Source organism: Rhynchophorus ferrugineus, unplaced genomic scaffold, assembly GCF_030347505.1.
Source record: "Rhynchophorus ferrugineus isolate W39M unplaced genomic scaffold, kcgeb_rfMv2 rfM3, whole genome shotgun sequence".
Lineage (NCBI taxonomy): Eukaryota > Metazoa > Arthropoda > Insecta > Coleoptera > Curculionidae > Rhynchophorus > Rhynchophorus ferrugineus.
In genome coordinates this window covers 39,108,123-39,133,100 of record NW_027472582.1, presented here as the reverse complement: position 1 = coordinate 39,133,100, position 24,978 = coordinate 39,108,123, and the positions used below count along the sequence as shown (strand labels likewise).

Here is a 24,978-nt window from a genome sequence, read left to right as displayed (position 1 = left end):
AGACTATTCTCACAGTTCCCAACTGGCTATTGTGCTATTATTGGGTATTCTTTAGAGCTATCACCTGCACTTATTAATTTTTTTGCTAAATAATTAAAATAATGAATAGTAGGTGTTGAAGCAATGAAAACAAAACTACAATAATTAGATAAAAGAAATACACAGAATTATACATTCAGACCAAAATTTTAAATAAGTTTAAAACTCGTACTAAAAGGCTTACACTACTTTACGGACTTTAACATCATTAAGCTCTAGCTGAATAAAGTCATCCAATAAATATACATGCTATTAGACATACTATGGAAAAAGCCTTTGCAATTTTTTATGAAGACCTCAAAGCAAAAAAATATAGTAAGGCGCTAAAGAAAGTAATAAAGACAATAAATTATAAAATAGTATTATTAAATGTGAACCACCACATTCATTTCACAGTGTGGAATGTGTTAAGCGCATGGTTTCACAAAAAGCATACTGCCGCAAATCGTATACATGCGTAAGATGCGCAGAAGAATATGCAACTATAAACTGCCAATGTAAAGTTCGAGTCGATAAATGTAAAAGTGTTAAGTGTAACGGTAATCACCCAGCGAATTTAAAGGGTTGCGTGGTTCACAAGCAACTCCAACAAAAACATGTATCCCGCGTTACAGGAAAAAAAGCCATTAACACCAACAAAAATAGCTCACACCAACTAGTCTACTCGATAGATCAGTCAACCAAATACATCGTATGCTCCAAAGATTGATAAAAGTAATATTCAAACAACACCACAACCTATTTAAGCTGCCAGCAACATCACTAAACTGAAGAAATGATGATTAAACTAATGGAACTAATGAGTACAATGCTTAGTCTACTCACCACTGTCGTCAGTAAATTTACCTAATGGCTGATTACCTAAAATAAAGAATCGCCATCTGGAATCCAAATGACATCCAACAACACGCCAAGGAACTAAAAATGTTCTTAACTGAACTAAACATTGACATAATGATGGTTTCCCAAACACACTACAGATAAACACTGCGAATTCCCAATTATAAGTTTTATCATACAAAATATATCAGCCATAATCATTTTTGAATACATAAATCATTAAATCATCAGATAGAAACCCACCACCTAATATTTGTCACAAAAAATATTGATACAGTGTCATGCACAATCATGTTTTGATCAATCATATAATCATTCAGCAGTAATAAAACAGTATTTTCAGAAATAAGCCTCCTTCTCTGTATAATAATTAGGCTAATTGGCCACTATTTAAGGAAAATCTAGACAGAAGCATTTATCTAAACTTATCTTTAAAGATAGAAATTGATGAGACAGAGGCAACAAACATAACGTGATTCCTGATAATAATCTCCAAGGAAAAACTATATATCATCTAAAATTCAACAAGAAATTGTTAAAAAAGAAAGTTACGCAAGAATTGGCAACAACAAAGAACTGAATCATATAAAAGAAAATTTAATAAAGCGATAGAGCTGAAGAGTTAACACAAAACAAAAAAATCAAAGAATTCAAGAATACTCGAAAAATTTGATAGCAAGTGAGACTACAGATAATTATGGAAAGCAACAAGGAAACTCAAAATTCCCCAACAGTATAATCAACTTAGTTGGAATTAAAAACAATGACAATAAATGGTTCAGAAATAGTAAAGTAAAGGCTGATATCTTATTTAATCACCTAAAAAATGTACTAAAGTTGAAGAAAATTATCAATTTCCTAAAGTTCCCCTTTAGACCTACGCCACGAGAAACCCATTATCATTGTCAGAGAAGTTAAATAACAAAAACATTAATTATAAAAATAGCTTCTGCGGATTTTATCTAGTAATTTTTTTTACAGTACCTATTAGAGAAGGGCGTGATTGTGATTAAAAACATTCATATTCAACGTAATATTACAAATGAATTATTTTCCTAACGTCCCTATATAAGTAGCCAAAATGATTTTCAAAGCGGGAAATATCCGGAATATGTCAACTGCTAATAGCTGCTATGGCACTGGCTACTATAGCACCATTTACAGTCGCCACGACATTCTTAGCATCAGGGGAAGATCCAATAACAACACCAAAGAACCTCGACACCTAAATAAAAGAAAATCTACCCCATATACCTATTATACAGCGCAAAGGAATAGGTCTACCAGGGAATAGCAATATTTGTCAACTCCCGCAGGCTAATTATCTTAGAGGATGCTAAATGTCTTAACATGCATATAGACCGATGTTCATCTTAGAAAAAGCGCACACTTGCAAAACGAAGGCAACTAGGACTTAAACTATATTAAATATATTGGCCTATCGTGCCCAAATCCAATTTATCATTAGATAATAAACTATTGCTATACTTAAACCTATTTGGTCATATGGAATCCAACCATGGGATTGGACTGGCAAGTCTAATTTAGCCATCATTCAAAGACTCCAAATTAAATGTTACGTGTTATTGTTGATGCCTCTAATGAAGTGATCCAGCGTGATATCTCTTTAGAACTCATAAGGAGTGTTAAGCACATCGAAAGTGTTGCACCCTAATGTGCTTGCAATCGGCTAAATGTGCGAAATAATAGTGAAATGCGTAGTCTTACACGTTTAACGCAATCTGATTTGATTAATTAACATACACAAACTTTAGAATAAGATATTTTACATAAAAATTAGCTTCATGTAGTGTGATTTTCTAGATCTCATGTTCACTGAGGGTAATACGGTACTAGCTTTTAAAACGGGAGAAATGGATATATGACAGATCGCTGATGCCCATATCCAGGTAGCCTTACAAAAAGGTTATGAAAAAATGTTCTGCATTCGCTTATTTGCAGATCGAGCACGCTTTCATTACCAATCAAGTGCTTGTTGTCTATATTAAATTTGTTACATACACCCGCTAGACCACTTATTACCTTAATTTCTGCACCGTGGGATCCTAGCTAGATAGTTTCGTTTCAAAGAACTCCTACCGAGCCCTCATGACCTCTAAATATTAACCCGTTATGGGTGCCATAAAACGAAGGAACATAAATTATGTTATTATGTTTCAAAGTAAGTAAGAAATATAACTTAGTGGCGTATGCGAGCACGCTGTATGACGGGTCCAATTCTACAAACTTCCATTTTGAGTCTCGTAGAAGATGGGTATGCATAAAGCATTTTCTCCACTCTTGTAACCAAGCCACAAAAAATTGACAAACATAGAAGTAAGTATGTGGAAATTGAGACGAATTATATTGATTTATGAAATATACTTCTAGTGCCTTTCAAATCATAAAACAATCTTCAAACCAATCTGACATATTAAACAATAGTATTTGTACACTTACAACTTGGAATGCTTATGTTTCGACCTTCAATATAATATTTTCTGTTTTTTTTTGTCAGTAATATACATACGCAGAATATGTTTGCTATTCGAATAGTAAGTTGAAGTAAATAGATGGATACGGTAATGTTAGCCGTTTCCTTATTATTATCATATTATGGACTGAAACTGCAGTTAGAAGTAGGCGTAATGTCGCCTTTTGTTTTGATTTTACAATAAAATTTATTCACATTACGTCCAATGCCAGACGGAAAACAGGATATGAAAATATACTTTTACCTTGAGGAAGGAAATAGACACAGAGGCGCAGGGAAAATATGAGCCATAGTGTCCCATTTACACTTATTTTAAACAAACAATATATTTAATTAACATTATGAAGACTAAAATATCAGTAACTTTTTCATATAACAAATAACTCATTAAGTTGTCTTGTATTTTTCTCGAATTATATTGAACACTGGGCAATCATCCATTCTTAAAATACCATCGTCCTTTAAACCTAAGAATGAAGTAATTTAATAATTCAACCAAGTATCTAGTATGAGCATGTGAGAAATATTAAACAAGTATATATCAACTCGCTTAATCTTATCTACGTAAGACATATTTTAATAGTATACCTATAATATTATATAGATATTATAAATATTTTAGTGATTATTTTACAACTCACTAATATGAAAATTTTAATAACTCAAACACGTGAAATATATATCAAATCAATGATATATTAAATACCTAAAAAAAACACTAGTTACTAGTATATTTGAATAAATTCTCCATTTCAACCTGACACATCTACCGCTTTAAACATTTTTTAAAAAACTTTATAAAAAATCATAAAATTACTTTCTGTTTTAAAAAACTTCTATAATTCGTAAAATATAGCTATAAAATTTTAAAATTAAATTCGTTTAATAATAAAACTTTATTTTGCTGTAAAAAATATATATTGAAAAATTATTATAAGCAACTACGATTCGATATAAAAAAATAAAATTCATTGTAAAAAACAAAGTTATTTATAATTTTTTGGGGATAATCTATCTGCAGCAAACGTAGATAATGTTAAAATGGACATATTTTTGGTATTATCCAACATAGCATCAAAGTCTCTAGGCCCATCTAAACCTACAAAAAAAAACGAAAAATAATTACACAATTGTTAAAGAATTTTCTGTTAGAGTTATTTTTCGTTTTTTTTTTAATCAACCAACAAAACATCATTATTCTTTATAAATGATTTATTGAATATATACAATAAGGCAATAACAACAATGCAATATTCAGACAAATTTCTTTCATTGTCTTAAAAGTCTTATGATTCTTACAATTATAAACCTAGAAAATAATATAAATTTAGGTTTTTTTCATCTTCTAACCCTTTTAGACCTTTATGGATTAAACACTTGAGAATCTGCATTAAGAGGGAACTAATTTCAGAATATTAATATTTAACTCTTACTTTTTAACTTATTGCTTTGATCGTCAAACTCTTTATCAGAAATGTTAAGCATCAAACTATTTCCATTCAAATACACTTTATTCTGAGAATTTGCAATCTATAAAAAAATATATATTAAAAATGCCAAACCACTACTGAGAAAACCAGTTACTTACTGTTCTGGAGATATTTTGAGCAGCTCTGATCTTCCTTAATTTTAAATAACCAGGGTTTTGCGAAATAGCTTCACCTAAGTAAAATATTGTTAAGAAAAATATTCTTTATATTGTTTAACAATCAATTTAATTATGAAATCTATTTGATTAAATTTGGAAATAAGACATAAAAAAGGATATCATTTGAGCAGCTTCTGCTTCACCTTCAGCTTGCACAATTTTTTGCTGTCTCTCTTGCTTAGCTCTTTCAACAACAAATGCCGCTCTCTGAGCTTCTTGTTGAGCTACCTGTTTAGCTTCAACAGCAGCTGTATATTCTTTACCAAATGACAATTCTGTTATTGAAACATCATCTAGTATTATATTAAAATCTTGTGCTCTTTCAACCAGTTCTCGACGAACTAATAAGGAAACTTGCTGTCTCTGTGTAATCAACTGTGCTGCATTGAATTTTGCAACAACAGATTTTAAAACCTCATTGCAAATTGAAGGAAGGACTTTCTCATCATAATCTAAACCAAGCTGTCTGTAAACTGTAGGTAGTTGGTTCGCATTTGGCCTGGAAAGTACTCGAAGTGATATATTAATCATTTGTAAATCTTTTGAACCAGTTGGAGAAGATATTTTTCTTGGTCTTGACCTAAAAAAATTAATTTATAAACAATTATTACACAATTTTGTCCAAGTACTACCGTATATCAAAAATAATTGGGTACTGAAACCAAGGCATTCGAAAATGTAATCCTTCTGTGTAAATTTCTTGTTGTATACCACCTATTCTATTAAATAATATTGCTCGATGACCACCTTCAACTAAAACGAAACGTAATATATAATTATAATAAAAGAAAAATTAACCTTTATTTTTCACAATGAAATGAAATTTAAATGCTGAATAAAAACTAAGAATATTTTAATAATTAAAGCAATACTAGATACATTTTCATAAAATATTTACTGAAATATATAATACAATTTTAATTACCAGTGTACATTGACTGTGAGACTCCATAAGCCGCAATACCTCCAAGCGCTAACAACTTAATTCCCAGTCCTAAACCTGGTGGACCTCCTTTACCAAATTTACCGGCTAAATCATTAAGTTTACTTTGTGCCATTTCAGTTTTATGGTTTATAAATATTTAAGAATTCCAAAATTAATTACAAATGGAAAACACACGAGGTCCAACAAATGAACTTATAAATCTTAGTGCTTTTCATTGAATTTCAGGGATACCAATGTACCATTATAATATAAAATTATGACTTAAAGTGATGCAATAAATTAAATGATCTTATTTATTTAGTTAAATGAGTTTCATTGAAATCAAAATTACTAACAAAATGTATTAATATGACGTTACGTAATATATTTTAGTCATATTTAACAGATATTTCCAGAACAGATAAGTCATATTTTATTGGGGATATTTTCCGCACAACTGTTGGTACCACTGTTCAATATTTTCATTTTGTTTGTTATGTGTTGAGCACGAGCTTTGCTTTTGCTGTTTAAATTTTTGGAATGAAGTAAAATATAAACATTTTATCATTTATTTATAAAATATATATATATTTTATATTTTAGACTCGATCCTGAGAAGAGATATAGTTTATATATACGTTTACCAATTAAAATAATTGATAAAGAACAAATTTCAAATCTTCATCCAAACATTGATCAAATACATTTACCCCGGCAGGTATGGTTTAGCTGATTACAAAAATATATTTCTAAGTAAGTTCTGTTTTTAGAAATCTAGGCGTTGGTGTACTGTTGACTTCAAAGATAAATTGGCATTAGAAGAAGCTCAGAAAGACCTAAAAAAAGTTATAATTGAAGGAAAACATATTGTTGTAAAACCCTTTCGAATAAAGAAATCTACATCTGAATCACTTTAATAATATTAAAATGTTGGATTTTATTGGAAATCCTTTAGAAGATTTGTGTGGAGATGATGAACTGGTGTTTAACATTAACTATGATGTTAATGTTGATGAAGATGATGAATTTGACTTTAGTATTAACAATGATCCCAATGAAGATGATAATAATGATGTAGACAGTGCTGTAAGTAAATTCTATCTAATACAAATATAAAAATATTAAATTATTTATGAATGGGTGTGGGTTTTAGTCCACATTGAATCAGGCTACTGAAAACTTTGTAATAGATAGTTACGTCCTACATAGTAATTATATAAGTGGACTAGTTAGGTGGGAGGAGAGTGAAAATGATGATATATCTGAAGTATGTGCAAATATTTTAATCTGTAATATGTTTTAATTAAATGTTTTTATAAGAATAATTATTTTAGGATTCCTCCATCATGACAGGAAGCGAGTCTGATTCTGACTATGATCCAGATGGTAATGATGATGATGGTATGTATGCCTACCTCTTATAACTTTTAGGTTGTATTATTTATAATTTATTACAGAATATATTATAGCAGAGCTATCTCAAGAGGAATTTGAATGATCTTGAACCATAGTTTACCTTATTTTTTCTTGTTATTGTTATATATGTTTTGTTTTAGGAAACAAAACATTTGAATATAATTGAAATCTAATTAATAAATATTTGTAATCGAAAGTTTCTATTTATTTAAATCACTTAATATTTTTAGTAAGTTGTAATATATAGTATTAAGTTGCTGGTTTTCTATTAGTTACTGATTGTAATCAAAGTTCTTTTTTAGCTATATGGAACATGATATAAATGACTGTTTTTTCAAACCAGGCTAGTGTATTAGTACATCACCCATAATTCGTAAATTTTCTTTCTTATAATAATTATCATAGCATTTGTTTTTTTTTATATTTTATGGATATGAATTATCCAATTAATTCTCCATGCTAGGAATCCATAATGGAATATTCACAACTTTCTTTAGCTTTTTTTTTGCAATAAACTTGAATGTTTCTAGTGAATCTAGCTGCATTGGAGTTATTTTTATATTTGATTTAATTTGACTTTTCCTAATAGACAGGTTTAAACCCAAACTCAAACCAAAAATTGAATGATGATGATTACTCGTTTTTGGTCCAGATATTTCGATGTTGAAAATGAATCTCGTCTAGTCAGTAAATATTGAAAGTGTTTAGAGTGACATATTTAATCTCCCAAGAACAATTCGACATTGAGCGTTGGCCATAAAACAGTTCTGAACCATTTACATAAGATTAGATACCAAAAAAAATCCCATGAATAAACAGTGAAAATTTTAATTTATGGAGATTTTATTTTAAATTGTTGGTAAAACGAATGCGGCCGATGAAAAATGGATTATGTATGACAACAAGTGTTGTCTTCCGTCATGACAGCGTTAGAGAACACACATCTTTGGTGACTGGACAAACATTAAGAGAGATAGAATTGCAAGTTTTTATGTATCTACTATAGCCCGAACGTTTGCCTCATTTGTTCCAATCTCTGCCATACTCTCTTAATGATGTAAAGCCTACTTCGAAAAAGGCTTGAAAATAATTTGGTTAATTTTTTTCCAGCATAAATCTCAGAAAAAGTGTCAAAATGTCAAAGATTAAAACAGAACATTTATTAATTAGTATCTGAGATTTATATAAACTCGCTTTGGAAATTCATCATATCTTATATTTTAATAATTTGTTTTTTAACTTTTTAAATTATGCCTGTATCTAGCCAATTCATCTGTCTTTTTCCATTGACCTAGATGCGTCGCTGCAGTTTTTTATTTCCAAACTCGTAATTGTTGAACATTTGTCTGAAGAAATGATTATTTGAAAACTATTTTTTTATATCAAGTGAGTTTCATTACTCAGACTGAAATGCGACACAATTTTAGTCATTTATCAAACAGGGTAGAAAAATTAGCGGGCTCCCAAAACAAAAATGAGTAATATTCGTGCTTAAGAATTATAACATGGAACGCAAATGGGCTAAATCAGCGAGCCCGGGAACTGGAAATATTTCTGAAAAGAAATGGCTCTCATATCGGAGACTCATTATTCTAAAAAAATACATTAAAATACGGGGTTATGATGAATACTGTACAGTACACTCCCGTGAACGTGTTCGAGGCGAAACAGCTATAATAATAAAACAAAATCTATAGCATTTCCAACAAGACGAGATAAAAAAAAAGAAAAATACAAGCTACGATAGTTAGCATTGAAAGGAACGGCGCTGAAATAAACATAGGAGCTTTATACTGTCCACCAAGATACAAATAACAACTATACAGATTTATTTTTAAAATTAGGTCCAAGGTTTATTATTGGAGTGGACTTTAATGTTAATCACACAGGCTGGGGAATACGATTAATAATACCTGGAAACGGAAACGAATTGTAGGCAGCAACAAATATTACTAATTGTAACTTTTAAGGGCGTGAAATCACTTACTGGCCCACCGAGAGTAATAAAATGCCAGACCTACTGGACTTTTACATTTCGAAAGGCATCTCATCACATCAAATACAAATCAAGAGCGTGTGCGAACTATCTGATCACACTTGAGTATTGTTAATACTAAGCGCAACAATTCTGAAAAAAATAAAAAGGCCTAATCTTACAACTAGGATAAATTTAGACTTATAATACAGGAACAAATTAGTTTAAACCTAAGACTCAAAACTAGACGATCTTGAGCTGCAAACCCGAACTATAATTGAATAAACTCGGTCTGTTGCAAAAGAAGCTACCCGACAGCAAGAGAGAATTGATGATATTTCACCTGGGTTATTAAAATATTTGCCACGAAAAGAAATAATCATGTTGACATATATGTTCAATGCCTGTTTGAGACTGAAGCATATTACGGAATGTCTTAAAGTTGCTCGAATAATTATGTTTAAAAAACCTGACAAATCGGCAGGACAAGTTGGATCTTACAGGCCTATTTCCAGCTTGGATTTCGAAATCACCACTCGACAATCAACCAAGTGCACAGAGTAACAGCGATTGTTGAAAAGGCTTTCGAAGAAAAGAAATACTGCCCTGCAATATTCCTGGACATCTCACAAGCTTTTGACCAGGTACGGCATTTGGGATTAATTTACAACATGAGCGAATCATATGTTTTCGAAAGAAAATTTAGAGTCTCGCATGAAGGGACATTGTCAATACTTAAACCTTTTCGGCTGGAGTTTCACAAGATAGTGTTTTAGGACCACTAGTATGTCTGCTCCATACTGCTGATATCCCAACAATAAAAGAAATAATACTTGGAACATTTGCCGACGATACAGTTATTATGGCAAAAGATGTCTGTCTAAGGCTGTAAAAGCAGTACAAATAGCGGTCAACAAGATCTGTTCATATTAATTTTGCGTTATTGCAAAATGACAAAAACCTAATTATACTTGACGGACTCCTCAAGCAGAATCAGCTCGGAATATATCTCGATGGTAGGGTAAATTGAAAAAATCATGTTAGACAAAAAGCAGAGCAGATTAGGCTCAAAGTCAAGCTATTGTACTGGTTAGTCGGAAGATACTCCCTACTTGACCTAAAATCAAAGAGATTTGTTTATCAGTCAATTATAAAGCCAATTTGGACCTATGGGGTGCAAATATATTAAAAATATGGCACCCAAAACAATGGTCCACGATTAATTGCCAATGCCTATCGCTATATAACCAACAGAACTGCAAGATAACCTCGGAATCAAATGGATATACGAAGTGATCCAAGATTTTACCTTAAAACATGAAATAAATTTACTAAATCACAGGAACGTGGAAGCAATACAACAGCTACTGGGCAACACGCAGAAAATCAGAAGATTGAAGTGAACCAAACTACACGAACTTTAGTATATAAGTATATTCTGAACTTTAGCTTAAGTAAATTAGTTTTATTTTAATTTGGGAAATGCATACTGATGTATTAATACCCCAGGCCTTGTTTGTGTATTAATGCAAGTACAACAGAACAGTAGTAATAAATTAATTTGTAAATTAAGTTTCTACTAAACATATCTAATATAAGATGTAATTAATTTTTAAAAAATTTATTACAAAATTAGTAAGTTTATTGTTTTCTAAGCGAAGATCTGGTAAAAATCTTACTCGATTCGAAAATGCCATAGTTTAATAGAAAACTTGTTGTTTTCGGATTTAAGTAAATCCTGGAAAATTAGAGAAAAAGTTTATTTTATTAATATAACCGCATTTATTAATTCGATCCACGTGCGAATGGGATAAGAATAACAATAAAAAAATCTTAAATAATAACTATCCTAATAATACAACCACATTCCCGGGAAATATTTTTATCTTTACCTATTGTGGAAAGGTATATAATATTCCCATTTAAAAACCAGAATGAATAGTCATTTATTTTATTAAATTACTGCCCACTAATAAATGTATTTGAGCAAATATTAATTCAAGTATGCATTTGCATTGAGAGCTGTTTTTCTATTCAACCAAATATTGTTTTATGTTACTTAAATTCAATTGATTACGATGATTACTTGATTCAAAGTACTTTTGAGTTCTAAAGTTTTATTTCTAAAAATATTCTTGAAATCCCTTTTTTTATAAGAAGTATTTTAAGTAGGAGATTAATTCTTATTACTTGTTTATAAATCATATAAAAGGAAGTTTTAAGTTTAATATTTCAAGTTATTACCGTTCTTGTAACATGTGTTGAGTTATCTTACAGTTACTAATGTCGCTTAGCTGGGAATAATTTTAGTATCAATTAGGATTTACCTTGCTGATGAACAGTTATGCTAAACCAAACAGTTATTTTAAACTTTCTCGGTGTTTATATTATATTGGGATTACTCTTATTAACCTAATTACCTTTGATTTTGTTATTACTCATATTATACAAAATTGTCAAATAGCGTCGTGTACATATTAATGCAAGCAGATCAATATTTGCAACCTGTGGTTCTAACCATTATATTTTCAATAATCTACCTAAAGAAATATTTCTTATGGTAATTGTTGTACATTAGTACATTAATCGTTAGCATTTAAATTCAAGATATGGCCCTGTGCACCACCCATATACTAGTCAGCATAAATGAAGGATGTCAACACTACGGAATGGTTCGAGAACAATCTCCCTTGGTTATTGATTGACATTGACACATTGTCGGGTCTTGCCTATCGGACGAATAAACTAGTATTTTTATCGAATAAAGACTTTTATTTAAACAAATAGGACCTTTATTCATAATTCCTAACATCAGAAGTGAGACTCTTATTCAATCAATTCAAGTATGTGTAGTTAGAATAACAGTGAACATTTTAAAAAATGAACAATTTGCTAATATTACGGAAATAGAAAATAACAGTGGGTTAAAAAGGGGCGACCCTATTGACATAAGTGTTGACAGCAGTGGAAAATAACAGTGAGTTAAAAAAGGGCGACCCTATTGATATAAGTGTTGACAGTAACAAAGGAGTCGATGGGCCATCCGCTTCAAAAATGCGACAGCGCAAAAAATTTGTTTATCATCCATAGTATATAAATCTAGTATGGCGTGGTAACCTTCTTTATCTGATGCTTCCAATGCACAAGTTATGACGTCAATCATGCTGTTAGAATTTGATACTTATAATAGCAGCTAATTTATGGCGAATGGTTTGGAAATGCGGTTAATATAAAGAATCGATTAGGGGTAGGTGATAACATTATGGTAGTTAAGGCTGTTCATATCAAAGAATCTCCAGGTGAACTTCCATATAATGCAACAACACTACGAAGCCGAAACTGCCCATCTATTAGTGACTACGGAAGTCGAAAATTCCGCATGATCAGACGTTTTCAAAACGACCTCTCGTGGAATACGGTTTCAAGTATACTTGAGTACGGATTATGTTATTTTAAAGCTGGAGCGGCATTTCGAAATCCTGGCAACGAGCGAGAAGTTTTAAAAATTTTAAGCAAGTTTGACTGTCACAAACGAAAGGAGCGACCAAGGCCATTTTCTTTCGATTTTGCTAAAATGCTACCTCCAGAAGAACGCCAATCCGATTTTCCGAAGTAGAGGTACGTGTTTCAAAAATGAAAAAACGGGTCATCGGTAGAAGGAACGCACTCTAAATAAAAAGGTAAAGTTTGAGAATATTAGTAGTTCTGATAATAAGAGCAGTGGATCTGTCCACATTATCTGTCTGTGGCAATTGCAATAAACCAGGCACCACTGAAATTAATTATTGGTCTAAAAATTGTTAACAAAATAAAATTCTACCTCTAAATAAGATAGGCAATCTTTATAAATCCCCTATTACTGCTCTATTTTGACAAAATATTAACATTTATTTGATTTATGACAGTAGTGCAGAAATATATTTCATTATAAAAGCAAATATCCGAAAACTCCATAAGCAATTAAAACCATTCAGTTGTTATCAGGTCTAGGAACAGAGATACGGTAGGTATTCAATGTAACCACCTGACATTGATATTTTAATTTATTAATTGTGAACGATAAGGCATTACTCTAGGAATTTGATGTCGTCATAGACTGAAACATAATAATTAAAATTTTAACTAAATAAATCTGCTGATAGATTGGAAACTAGGTATGACCTATTTATATTCTGAAAGTTTGATAGGTCAAAAAGAGGTTAATATAGAAAAGACGTGTGATGACTAAAAGTGCATAATCAAAATGTTCCCGCATTTCGTTTCCATAAAATGTATTCACAGCAGTGTATATATGTATTGGGAAAATTCCATGCAGAGTGAATATCCTGTTGATATGTTTAACATATTGATTATGGAGGTCCTTCGATCAAAAATCAAGGATTATACACAAGTTCTGATTATAAAGGATGCATTTTTAAAAATACTTTTTCTATATCTTATTATCAACAAGACTACAAACGCAAAACTGCAGACAGACAATTCTTTAAAAAATACTAAATGGAATACAAAAGACCATGAAGAATTGTAGCAGATAGAGCAGCACAATTTACATCTATAACTTTTCGCAATTTCCTGGAACATGAAAAAGTGAAATTACGCCTCATTTCTACTGGAGTGGCACAAATAAATTATCAGTTGTAAGAAATACTTTTATTTCTCGGCGAGTAAAATGCAACTATTCAACAAAAACATGAGGGCTCGATCATCGGTAGCATAGCGTACCTCGCAAGGGCGGTCAAAGACGCTTGAATTTGAACGTAGGACTCGACTGAGGCCACAAAAAGGTTTAATTTGATACGTTTTCATTAAAAACATACATCCATTAAAAAATATTTTATCAAATGAAACGCTATGTGCTTAGTAAAAATTATATAATAGTTACAGCTCTCAAGCTACATGACCGTTGGCCTAAATCTTTACATTAAAAACGAATAAAGCTTGCTTTATCTGTCCGTTTTCATTTTGATTTAATAATTAACATTTATTATATTTTGATTTATTAGATGTCTCATTATTCTTATAACTTACACTTCCTTATAGTAGCAGAATGGCCGAACGGATCTTAAGAAATTTAGCTAATTATTATTCGCCTGTAATTTCTTTTATAGATACATTTCATATCATTAATGGTTATCAATTAAAATGAGAAGTCGTACGTGACAATGGGGTTCTTTTCCTTTATAAACATAGATTTATTCAGACAAAATGTCCAAAAGGTTTATGATGTGTTATATTTTCCCCAGTCATCTCTGATTAACAGAGAAACTCTACTAAATATATATCAACACACTGCATTTTTAATCGACTTTATATATATATATATATATATATATATATATATCAACACACTGCTGGGATTCTAAATGGCAATTAACGCAGCATAGTAAATCGCATTTCATCATAACAAAGGCCTACCAAACTGGAATACTCAGAATGCCTTAAATTATTGCTAGATATCAGTTTAAAACAAAAAATGTTATCTAACAGTATAAACTCAGGTAGAAGCACATACAAACTACATTTTAGATTTTTTCAATTTATTTTTATGTGGTCAAAATAAAATTTTATAAAACAGAATGTTGAAATAATTTTCGCTTATAAAATGGGTTAATAGGACTACTTTTAACTGGTGCTTTTAACAAAGGTTTTCCTGGTTTTTTAGTACTATCAAATGGAATACTTGGAGATGCAATAACTTGCCGAATGTGGTCATCAACCTCCTGAGATACATTTAGCTTTGTATTTATTTTTACTCTCTTTGGGCTTCCTGATTTCAGTGAACTTGAAATAACATTTTCAGGTGCCTTTAAAATAAAAATATAATTTTATGTAATATAGTTATGTTAATATTACTTTATTTTTTCCTTTAAGTTTACAAACATTGTCTTCAGCTTTTGTTTTGTTTCTTTCTTTCCCACTTTGTTTTATAGTTTTTTTGTAGGGTAAAACTAGTTCTTCTTTTTTAGCTGCTTCAGGTTCAGCTTTATATTTTACTGCTGCTTGTTCTGCTTTCGATTCTAGTAAAAAAAAAAATTAGTTTAACAATACACATTTTTTAAAAAATCTTACTAGTTTCTTGAACTTGTTTCCACTCTGAAGTATATCTATTAATTTCAGTGCTATTTTTGAAATTATTTGAATCTAGAAATATATTAAAAATAAATTATGAGGGATGTGTTATTTTAAAGCAACATTTTGGTTAGAAATTATACAACACAATTAGAATAAATACATCTTTATTTAGAAGTTTGATATTTTGATGATTTTACTAAAACATACCTGTAAAATTCTCATCATTTTCTTTAAGTGTGACAATCCAAAGTCCTGAATTTCTCTTGAAACAGTACTCGAATCTACTATAATTGGTCCTTGATTTTTCCTTATTGATAATTAAATTTATCTTAGTTTTCAAATCATTAAGTTCAACTGCTTCCATCTTATTAAAATTTTCTTCTAGTTCCTTTATCTGTGTTTTTAGTAATTTGGATTCAAATGATACTTTAATTTTTTTACTATCTGGGACATCTGTGTAAGCCAAGTCATCTATAAATTCTGTTAAAGTTACAATATAAAAGTATCATTTTATATGTATATAAGAACCTAATTTCCTTTTATTCGTTTTTCTGTCATTTTCCAATAGATTCTGTTCAAATTTAATCAACCTCTTGGCAGCTTTTGTAACATTTGTATCATAGTCTTTTAGTTTATCTTTCTTACCATTTTCAATTTTTTTAATGCCTAGGGGATATGTCCCTTGGTAAAGTTTTTGAAACCTATAGAACACAATATTATTCTAGGATATATATATATATATATATATATATATATATATATATACATACATACAAATTTACATAAATATATACATAAAAATTTACCTTTCAGCCCACTGAGTTAAAAAATGCCTAGTATGTTTGGTAGTTTTTGGATTTGTTTTAAATAGTAATAAAGTTTCAGCAATATCTTTGCTATTAAATTTAATTTGAGGCAATTCTACATTAACATTTCCGGCTCTTGGATCTAATGCTTTGTCTTCATTTGAATTTTCTTTCATTATATCAAAATCTTGTGCTTCATTAACTGGAACAATTACTTTTTGAATCTGGTTAATGGAGCCGGAAAACCTATGCTAAAACATCAGGATGTTTATGAATTTATCAAATTAATTTTTCAATTATTTTACCGATCTCCAGACTTTATATACTTCTTCATACTCAAGACCTAATTTATGTTGTTTCATTAGATAGTTGAAAATAAATTTATTAATCCAATCTATTACACGTTGATCTTCAGCAAATGCCAGCTTCTCAATATATGGCTTTATAAAATCAATAGTTCTTAAAGTTTGTAATTTACCATCTGCAACTTTAGCAAGTTCTTCAAGATAGATTTCAGTAAAATGCATAAATAGACCCAATGGTGGAGCTTTAGTTGTACTTAATACAGTACTTTGCAGTATCAGTGCAAACATTTCATTATAGTTTTTCTTGAAATTATTTTTCTTTATAGTAACCAATGCTTGTCTTAAAAAACGCCTAACGAACTAAAATATATGAAATATATACAAATTGATTATAATAATGTTAAAGTCTCCACACCATCATAAACTTATCCATTCGGTGCTGATCAATGCCAAACCATTCATTTTGCAATGTTACAAGTCCTATTTTGAAAAATTCCATTGCATCGTTAAAAGAAAGACTGTGAATTAAATGGGCTATATTTTCAGCACACTCTTCCTGGATTAACGGTTTATCGGACATCCAAATAGAAAAGAACAATCCTTTCCATAAAACTTTTAAGTTTTCATGAGTTAAGTCTGTAAATATTTAATAAATAAAAATATATCATAGTAATTAGCAGTTTATGTACTTACTCTTGCTCTCAGATCTCACTTGCAAATATTTTTTTAAATACTTTAGAGCGTTTCCTCGAACTTTTTCATTATTAGCAGCTAAGTTTCTAGCATAATTTAAATCTTGGATTAGTAACATATTTCTTTTTTTCTTATCGTTTGGAGATTTTATTTGTGCCATGGCAGGTTGCAATAATTGCATTACAAAGACTTGTGTTTAATATTCTGTTTAAAACTCAATTTTAGTCGTTTAACCTCTCTCTTGATATAAAATCTGGCGAATGCTCACATGTCCAAAATTAAGGTTAGAGTTTTAAACCGCATCTACAGAACATATATTCAGGGTCACCAACTTTTATTTATTCGACAGTAGCTGCAAATATAAACCCTAGATTGTTTTGATTAAAAATTAAAAATATTTTCTCATTAATATGTGTTCATGTCAGGAGAGAATTAAAACCAAAACTAAATATTAGAATTTCTATTTTTAAGTTGAAATATGTACATGGTATACATATAAATGAAAATACCACAAGGGCCCTTCCCTTAATAAAATACAAAAACAGTTTTAATTTGGCAAGTTAATATTTGGTTTAGTATAGTTTGTTACTTTTAAACATATATATTTTTTCAACCAGTTATGCTTGTCTACGTTTTATCCCAATCTGTTAGATAATCTTCGTTTGGGTTTAGAGTCTTTTTTATCCATTTTCATTTCATAGTATTCTTTATCAACGTCAATAAATCTAGCCAAACGTTTCATTTGCTTCATTTCTCTGTCATTCATCACTGGCTCTTCTACTCCGGGTGGGCTCATTCTCATCTAAAAAGTTTTTATTTATATGGTTCAATATCTAAATTTCTCTTTAGCCTCATTTCTAATTTTAATTTTGTGTTAGGTAAGCAGTCTCAAAGCAAAATAGTCCCAAGTTTAACGTGTGAAGCATAATAATATACTATTTTTAAATACATTAAGGTTGTAGCAAACCTTTGAAAGATTAATCCCTATATTTGTTTAATTTTAATTAGCTTTAGGTTATAGTATAACCTAAAGCTCTAAGCTATAAGGTTATTACTAATCATTTAGTACAAAAATGAAACATTGTTGATTGTGAATTAATTAAACCGTAAATGTACCTACCCATTAAAAAGTTGATCATGACAACAATCTGATGTTGCAGGTATTTTTGAAGGGTAAATACCAACAGCTAAATTTTTATGTCACTAAAATTCTACATTAGGAAGAGTTTAATATATAGCTAGAAATCTATCAAAAGTAATTAAATGGAAAATCTTTAGGTTAGGTAATACCACCATAGTAAAAATCATTCTTAGATACCAACTACAAAATAGCTCTTAAGTTTTAGTACTATTAAAATGTTAACTTTATTTTTGGTAGAAGATCTTTTTGTTAATGTACAACATTCAATTTGCTTTAAACAAAAAGAAGTACTAGATAGGATTATCTATTTCTATATATATATATATATATATATATATATATATATATATATATATATATATATATATATATATATATATATTATTGCAACAACATTATTCGGTTAATAAATTATTTGAAATATGAAAATTTAAACAGTTTGTGTGTATATTATGTTAATCTTTTAATGTATATAAAATATAAAATACTACAAAGCTATAAATGGATTAGTCTTTTATCAAATAAATTTCCCATCAGTTTACACTATATGCTGACCCGGTAACCAAAAAAATTAAAATAAATTAGTAAATTAGAACAGCTTCAATAACTCATAGTTTTGAACCCAAAATATTCTGCTAATTCTTAAAGTGTCTAAGTTATTGTTTGTGCAGATTTCAGTCAAAACATTATTAAAACAGTTCAAAAGGAACTACAACTACAACTAAACGGTAACCAGAACTAACGGATAACCATCTCCTTAACTACTCTAATGGTATTAATGGAAGCGGATAACAGGGGAATTAATTGTTCTCATTATCAAATTAGTTTTCTCTTGATCCGACAGGTTAGTCCTCCACTGAAGCTTTTTTAAGACGTTTCTGCAAAAAATTAATTTGTTAACAAACGTTGTGGAATTGTATTCAAATAAAGCAATTTTGGGTGTGTAAAATATTAGATATAGAATATTTTATATATAATATTTTTGTCTGTTTATTAATTTTTTAGGATTGTGAATTTATTTGAAGGGTTTTGAAATAGATAAACTAAGTTATATTACACAAGTTACATTATATTATCGGACACTTATTCTAGGTCGCCTTAAAACACTGCTATTATGCTTTGCTTTTTGTTAAGTATAATTTTGTTATGCAATGACAAAAAAGTAAATTTTTATCCAACAATATATTCCAGCAAGTTTAAATTTTTTAATAAGGACTATTGGAAATATCGATTATCGATAAAAATATGTAATATATTTAATACAGTTGTTCGAATTACGATATAACTGACCTTATATATACAGTAATCTTTCTATCCATTAATACTAGCATTACTTGATTATAGACTAATAAATTATTACTAATAATTTTGTTCAAAATACAAAAACATACAATGGAATCTATTTGTATTGATAACAGTTGAGCAGATTTATATTTACATTTTTGACACTTTTCGACTTACCTCCAAAATGATAAGAAAAGTAATGGCTGGTGATCAGTACATTTTAATATACAGAAAATACTTCCAAATTATTTCGTCTCTAAAAAGTATTTAATGATGGAGTTAATGGAAAAAGATTTAATAATTTGAATATTTTTAGTTTCTTTAATTTTAATATCATTAATACTTAGATTTCTTGTTTAAAATAAAATAAAATGGAATATAATATATTTAATAATAAATATATCGGATTATAATGTGGTATGTTTCATAAAGCTGTGTAATAAGCTAGGACTTTTACTGATATTTTACTAGTAATAGTGTCAGATTTTAACTAATTTTAATTTTTTATTAATAAAAACAGATATCATATATTTCAACATTAAATACGAATAAATACATTAAACTATTTACGGAAATTTAGAAATATTGTTCTACACCAATTAATTTCTTTTTTATCATTCGTTGGAGATTGATATATTTTATAGTTTACATTATATTTTTGTTACTAATTTTTGCAAATTTGGGCCAACGACCTGCCACATCCTTTATGTATTTAATTTCTTCAATTGGATGTAAAGGCTTATTGTATACTAACAACGCAAATGTAGTTAAATGTGTTAGATACATTTATTAGAGCTTCCGGATTGGAATGTGAAGTATTTTATTTTTTATGTTTAGTACATGTTTTAATTTAAGTTGTCTCTTCATTTTAATCAATATATGTGCTCAATACTATTTAAATTTAGGATGTCTAATCATTCAATAAAGAATTCAAACTTATATTCAGTTTAATCAGTTTTATTTAACTTATGTTTTTGTCAACTTAGTTTTCCTATATATATATATATATATATATATATATATATATATACAAAACCACATTAAATATATATGTCAGAAATATGTTGAATATGAAATTTGTAAAGAAATATGTCCAAAATATAATAAAATATTTCCTGAAAAGCTTTTTTCATATTACTTTTATATTAAAATTTATTTACAAAGAAAATTTACATATAAGCTTGTTTAAAAGCTTGCAAGGCCAATATTAAAATGATGTGCTTACTATCAGTTATTAATCGCAAGCATTCCTGCAATTACTTACCATTATTCTGTACTTTTCTTTACAAGCATAATTACTTTCGTCTATGTCTTGGTAACAGTCGCTTTTATAGTCTTGTGGAATCGGTCCGCCTTCAAATTCGCATAGTTTCTTTAAGGGCCTCGCTCTAGTAAACAAATTATTAAGGTTTTTATTAACTTTTATAACATACTTCGAGTCTTAGTATCTTTTACTAAAAACAAAACTTACTTAACAATGAGTTTTTCCATACCGGATGGCTTATGAATAGGGCAATAAAACACGTCAGGTGTATTTTTGTCGAAGACTATGCTTTTCCTCATCATATCTTTAATACCAACCGCCATAGCCAGTAGGCTGATAAATATGGTAACTAATACTAGAACATTCATGTCTGAAACAAAATATATTTAATTTTTAGTGTTAGTTGCTTAACTGTACTAGTTCATGGAATATCAACAAAAACAAAATAAATATATGGATTTATAAATATTAAATGTATTAAATATATTTATACTTGGTTTATAACATTTAAATGTCATGGACACTAGTTCCATCAGAAAGGTGAATGCAGATTTCAATAAATAATATTATTCGAAAAACATCTTTTCGTCGATTGCACTAATATAAAAAATGAATTTGTTTATTAATTTAACAATGTTTGAATGAGTACTGCCTAGTCAAAATTTTTTAAAAGTTTTTAGTCTTACGACTTGAATAAATCTAGAAATAATGATAGATAACTATTTGAGGTCAAGAGTTTGTGTGGAGTGTATCTTGAGGATATCCGTATTATATAGAAAATATTTCAAACGTTACCAAAATTATTTCAAATTATAATATTCATATATATTTCAAATTCAAATATATATTCAATTCAAATATAATTTCAAAATATCATTACAGTAGTTTGCAATTGAGAATATAAAAGGTTAAAAGAACAGATAAAACAACCTTTGAAATGTTTAATTTTGTTTCTGCAAAAAAACATCTGTCATATATATTGTAAATAAACATCTCGGAACCTATTACTGAACAGTTATGAATTTATGAATTTTTACATGTATAGTATTATAATATTAAGCTTTTCTCTGATAGCGCTTCATATATTTAACAACATTTTACTTTTAAAATTGGCCAAGCATAAAATAAGGCTGTTTTCTGACTTGCCACACATTTATTTGGGTTGCAGTTATTTGACCGGATTTTATTTTTAGTCGTGTGACTTGATGAACAGCAAATTCTAACAGTTTTTTTTAAATACATTAAGTGGAATAAATGTTAATGGGAAGTTAGAATTCCGGATTCTCGACCTCAATGAACATACTTTTATAATTATGGGAAATGAGAAATGTCTGACATTATATTTAAATGTTCATAAAGTTTAAGAATTAATTCGTATAAACGTTGATGATTTATGATAATATTAATATATGTATGAGAATAAACATTCTAGATGATTTTACATAGATTGAGATAGAGTATAATAAGTCTTTGTTAATTACATTTTAAGATACTATATACTAGTTCATTGTTTTGAACCGAACTAGGTTATTTAAAAGCATAAAAAATAAATTACAACCTTTTAATTTAGTATAAGGGTGCAAATTTTATTTATTTTATTTTACATATTGCGAACTGTATAATGGTAACCATCATGGTAGTATTTAAGATTTTACTTAGCTTTAAATCGAGCTACTAATCTGACATACTTTCAAATATGAACAGTTACAAAACTGCTTTAGTATTTATAATTTTTTTTATTTTTTATGTATATAAGGAAGTAAATTAGTAAAAGTAATTTCAGATGCAGAAAACGATTAGAAAAAATTGACTTTATATATTTTTTTCAATGACACATTCGTAAAGCAACAGCTTGATTATCGTTAAACCATATATATTTTTTATATTAAATATATTTATTATATAATGTAACCTTGTTTAGTTATTGTGCAAATCACGGATTTCCTTTTTGAATTGATAACTAGGCAGAGTGTAATAACTTTCAGTTGTTTGTTACCTTTTATTAGTTTTCCTAACAGTAACATTGTGTAAGCAGATTTGTATTAAGAAAAATATTGTTACTACCATTCGATTTCATGTTAAAAAAATATAACTTTCACCTTCAATAGCAGTAAATATTTCAATTAACCTCACAATATACCAATAACTTCATTCACGTTTAAACGGCATTAAATATATAAAAACAAAAAATAACAACTTACTTTCATGAGCGTTAAGATCAATTGCTAGAGCACTTTTTGCAAACTTTTTTTATTTCAAGATGTTTACTGACTTTCGAACCAAATTTGGCGGATGTGACTCAAGGCGCGACGTTTATCTACCTACTTACAAGAACCTCTCTACCTCTGCAACTTGGCCAAGGATACGTCATGATATGGTACCTGTAGTGGTACTTGCGGTTCCTTATAGTAAGAGAGCATAGACGCACTATCTAGATATTACTAAACACTTTTTATTCTTTAAATATATTTTATCAACATTTCTTTTTTGTGTAAATTTTTTGGTAGTAATCATGTTTAAAATATTAGAGATAACGAAGCCAAAGACAACAAACTATGATTTAGAAATGACAGTAAAATTAATAATGATTTTCTTATATTCCTTTTTTATTTATATGATACCCAGAGTTAATTTCAACTAAGGTTTATTTGGTGTGGGCCTTCTACTTAATATAGTCTCCGAATTACAGTTAAATTTAGAGTCACCCATTTAGATCCCATGCCAGAAAATATCCGATTTTACTCAGCTTAATCACTAGCGCAATTGGAATGATTATCCTTTTAATGGAATTTTACGCCATTTAGAATTTTACTTTTTTGTCAATAGATAATCACAATTACATATTAAAAACATGTCTTCTCGACTACTGCGCCACCAAGTCCGCGCTATTAATTATATTAAAAATTATGTAATTAATTAAATTAAATTTTAAAAAATATAATTAATTAGTTTAAGTAATTTAATCAATTGATTTAATAATTCTATTTTTTGTACATATACTTGCGCACTATTGTTCCTAACCTCACAGTTATTTTTTATAAATGACTAAGAGTACGTTAGCCTTGTCTATTGTCTAATGCTGATCAAGCTTCTTTAAATATACCAACATAATAAAATTCACGTACAGAATTTTATTAGGTTTGTTTTTAATATTTGTTTAAAATACTGACAAATGACAGAAATGTTGATAGTTATAAATAATGTGGTATATAATAATGATTATAAAAGAAGGCTGATGGTTATAATTAATGTTAATAATATTATTATGTTAATAATATTAATATCAATTAATGTTAAGAAGGTATTTGATTTAATTTAGTTTATTTTTTGATAGTTTGTTTCATTTTGATACATTGTTTCTAATTTATCATTAATTTTAATTATCTTGATCTAATGGCGAATGCACCGATAATAAAAACTAAAAGTAAAACTAGTTCAAAAGGTTTTTGATTATTTTTCCGGGTAGGCCAACTTTTATAGAGCAGGCCATTTTATGTCCTCTTTCTAATTTACTAACCGTTAGACTCTATATAATGCTAACACTTAAGTTTGTAAGTATTAATATTAGAAATAAAGTTTTTTTTAATAGACATTCCGTATTTCTAATTTAATTGACTCAGTCGGTAAGATACTAATCATAAAAGTTACTTAGTGGTGTAATCTTATTCAGTTAAGGTCTAGAAAAGAAATTGAAGTTTATAATTCTAACTATACTTATTAACTGTATCATTATTAGTATATTCATTATATACTAATATCATTATTTTTATTATAAAAGGAACTCTGGGGACAAGTCATATACCCAAAGATCTAAAACTATAAATGCCGAGTCCGATCATTGCCTCATGGTGCCTATCTTTTACGATGAAACTACTATAAAACAATTGCTGAACATCTTCCCAGCAAATCTTCAAGCTATTGATTCCTAGACAGTCCATTCAGTCATCTCTATTTATTAACGTACGAGAATGCATCCCAATTTTAAATATAATTATTATGTTATCATAATATCTAGGGTATAACCTTTAGTATCTAGAATCTAGAATATATAATTTTTGTAAGTATAAGTAAACTTG

At 28.9% G+C, this 24,978-nt stretch overlaps 5 protein-coding genes across 12 annotated transcripts in view; 1 reads left to right on the top strand and 4 right to left on the bottom strand.

Annotated features, from left to right (window-relative positions):
* The window catches only part of LOC143193658 (ATP-dependent DNA helicase PIF1-like), a 187,075-nt gene that overhangs the window by 47,774 nt on the left and 114,323 nt on the right, over nt 1-24,978 (bottom strand). The gene's annotated exons all lie outside the window — the stretch shown is intronic.
* Phb2 (Prohibitin 2) lies at nt 4,269-6,204 on the bottom strand. Its single transcript, XM_076400314.1, has 6 exons — nt 5,947-6,204; nt 5,654-5,774; nt 5,142-5,601; nt 4,962-5,039; nt 4,807-4,903; nt 4,269-4,472 (listed from the first exon to the last, which is right to left on the bottom strand). Exons 1-6 carry the CDS (start codon nt 6,077-6,079, stop codon nt 4,360-4,362), a joined length of 1,002 nt encoding a protein of 333 aa, XP_076256429.1. The 5' UTR covers nt 6,080-6,204; the 3' UTR covers nt 4,269-4,359.
* LOC143193881 (uncharacterized) lies at nt 6,379-7,558 on the top strand. The gene is made up of 6 exons (XM_076400315.1): nt 6,379-6,491; nt 6,550-6,664; nt 6,717-7,032; nt 7,100-7,213; nt 7,281-7,347; nt 7,404-7,558. The coding sequence occupies exons 3-6, from the start codon at nt 6,874-6,876 to the stop codon at nt 7,442-7,444; spliced, it is 381 nt and encodes a 126-aa protein (XP_076256430.1). The 5' UTR covers nt 6,379-6,491; nt 6,550-6,664; nt 6,717-6,873; the 3' UTR covers nt 7,445-7,558.
* Nucleotides 14,858-17,495, bottom strand: Nnp-1 (Ribosomal RNA processing protein 1 homolog Nnp-1). Of its 4 annotated transcripts, none has more exons than XM_076400037.1 (9): nt 17,214-17,495; nt 16,936-17,156; nt 16,521-16,880; nt 16,216-16,466; nt 15,938-16,110; nt 15,617-15,889; nt 15,407-15,478; nt 15,191-15,354; nt 14,858-15,141 (listed from the first exon to the last, which is right to left on the bottom strand). In XM_076400037.1, the coding sequence occupies exons 1-9, from the start codon at nt 17,392-17,394 to the stop codon at nt 14,902-14,904; spliced, it is 1,935 nt and encodes a 644-aa protein (XP_076256152.1). In that variant the 5' UTR covers nt 17,395-17,495; the 3' UTR covers nt 14,858-14,901. The 4 variants fall into 4 exon arrangements, with proteins under 4 accessions (XP_076256152.1, XP_076256153.1, XP_076256154.1 ...); XM_076400038.1 differs by having other exon boundaries at nt 15,617-15,880; XM_076400039.1 differs by lacking the exon at nt 15,407-15,478.
* LOC143193719 (uncharacterized) lies at nt 17,659-23,252 on the bottom strand. Of its 5 annotated transcripts, none has more exons than XM_076400047.1 (5): nt 23,104-23,252; nt 21,110-21,272; nt 20,903-21,026; nt 18,334-19,232; nt 17,659-18,015 (listed from the first exon to the last, which is right to left on the bottom strand). In XM_076400047.1, the coding sequence occupies exons 2-4, from the start codon at nt 21,268-21,270 to the stop codon at nt 19,200-19,202; spliced, it is 318 nt and encodes a 105-aa protein (XP_076256162.1). In that variant the 5' UTR covers nt 21,271-21,272; nt 23,104-23,252; the 3' UTR covers nt 17,659-18,015; nt 18,334-19,199. The 5 variants fall into 5 exon arrangements, with proteins under 5 accessions (XP_076256162.1, XP_076256161.1, XP_076256159.1 ...); XM_076400046.1 differs by lacking the exon at nt 23,104-23,252 and adding an exon at nt 22,899-23,026; XM_076400044.1 differs by lacking the exon at nt 18,334-19,232 and having other exon boundaries at nt 23,104-23,251.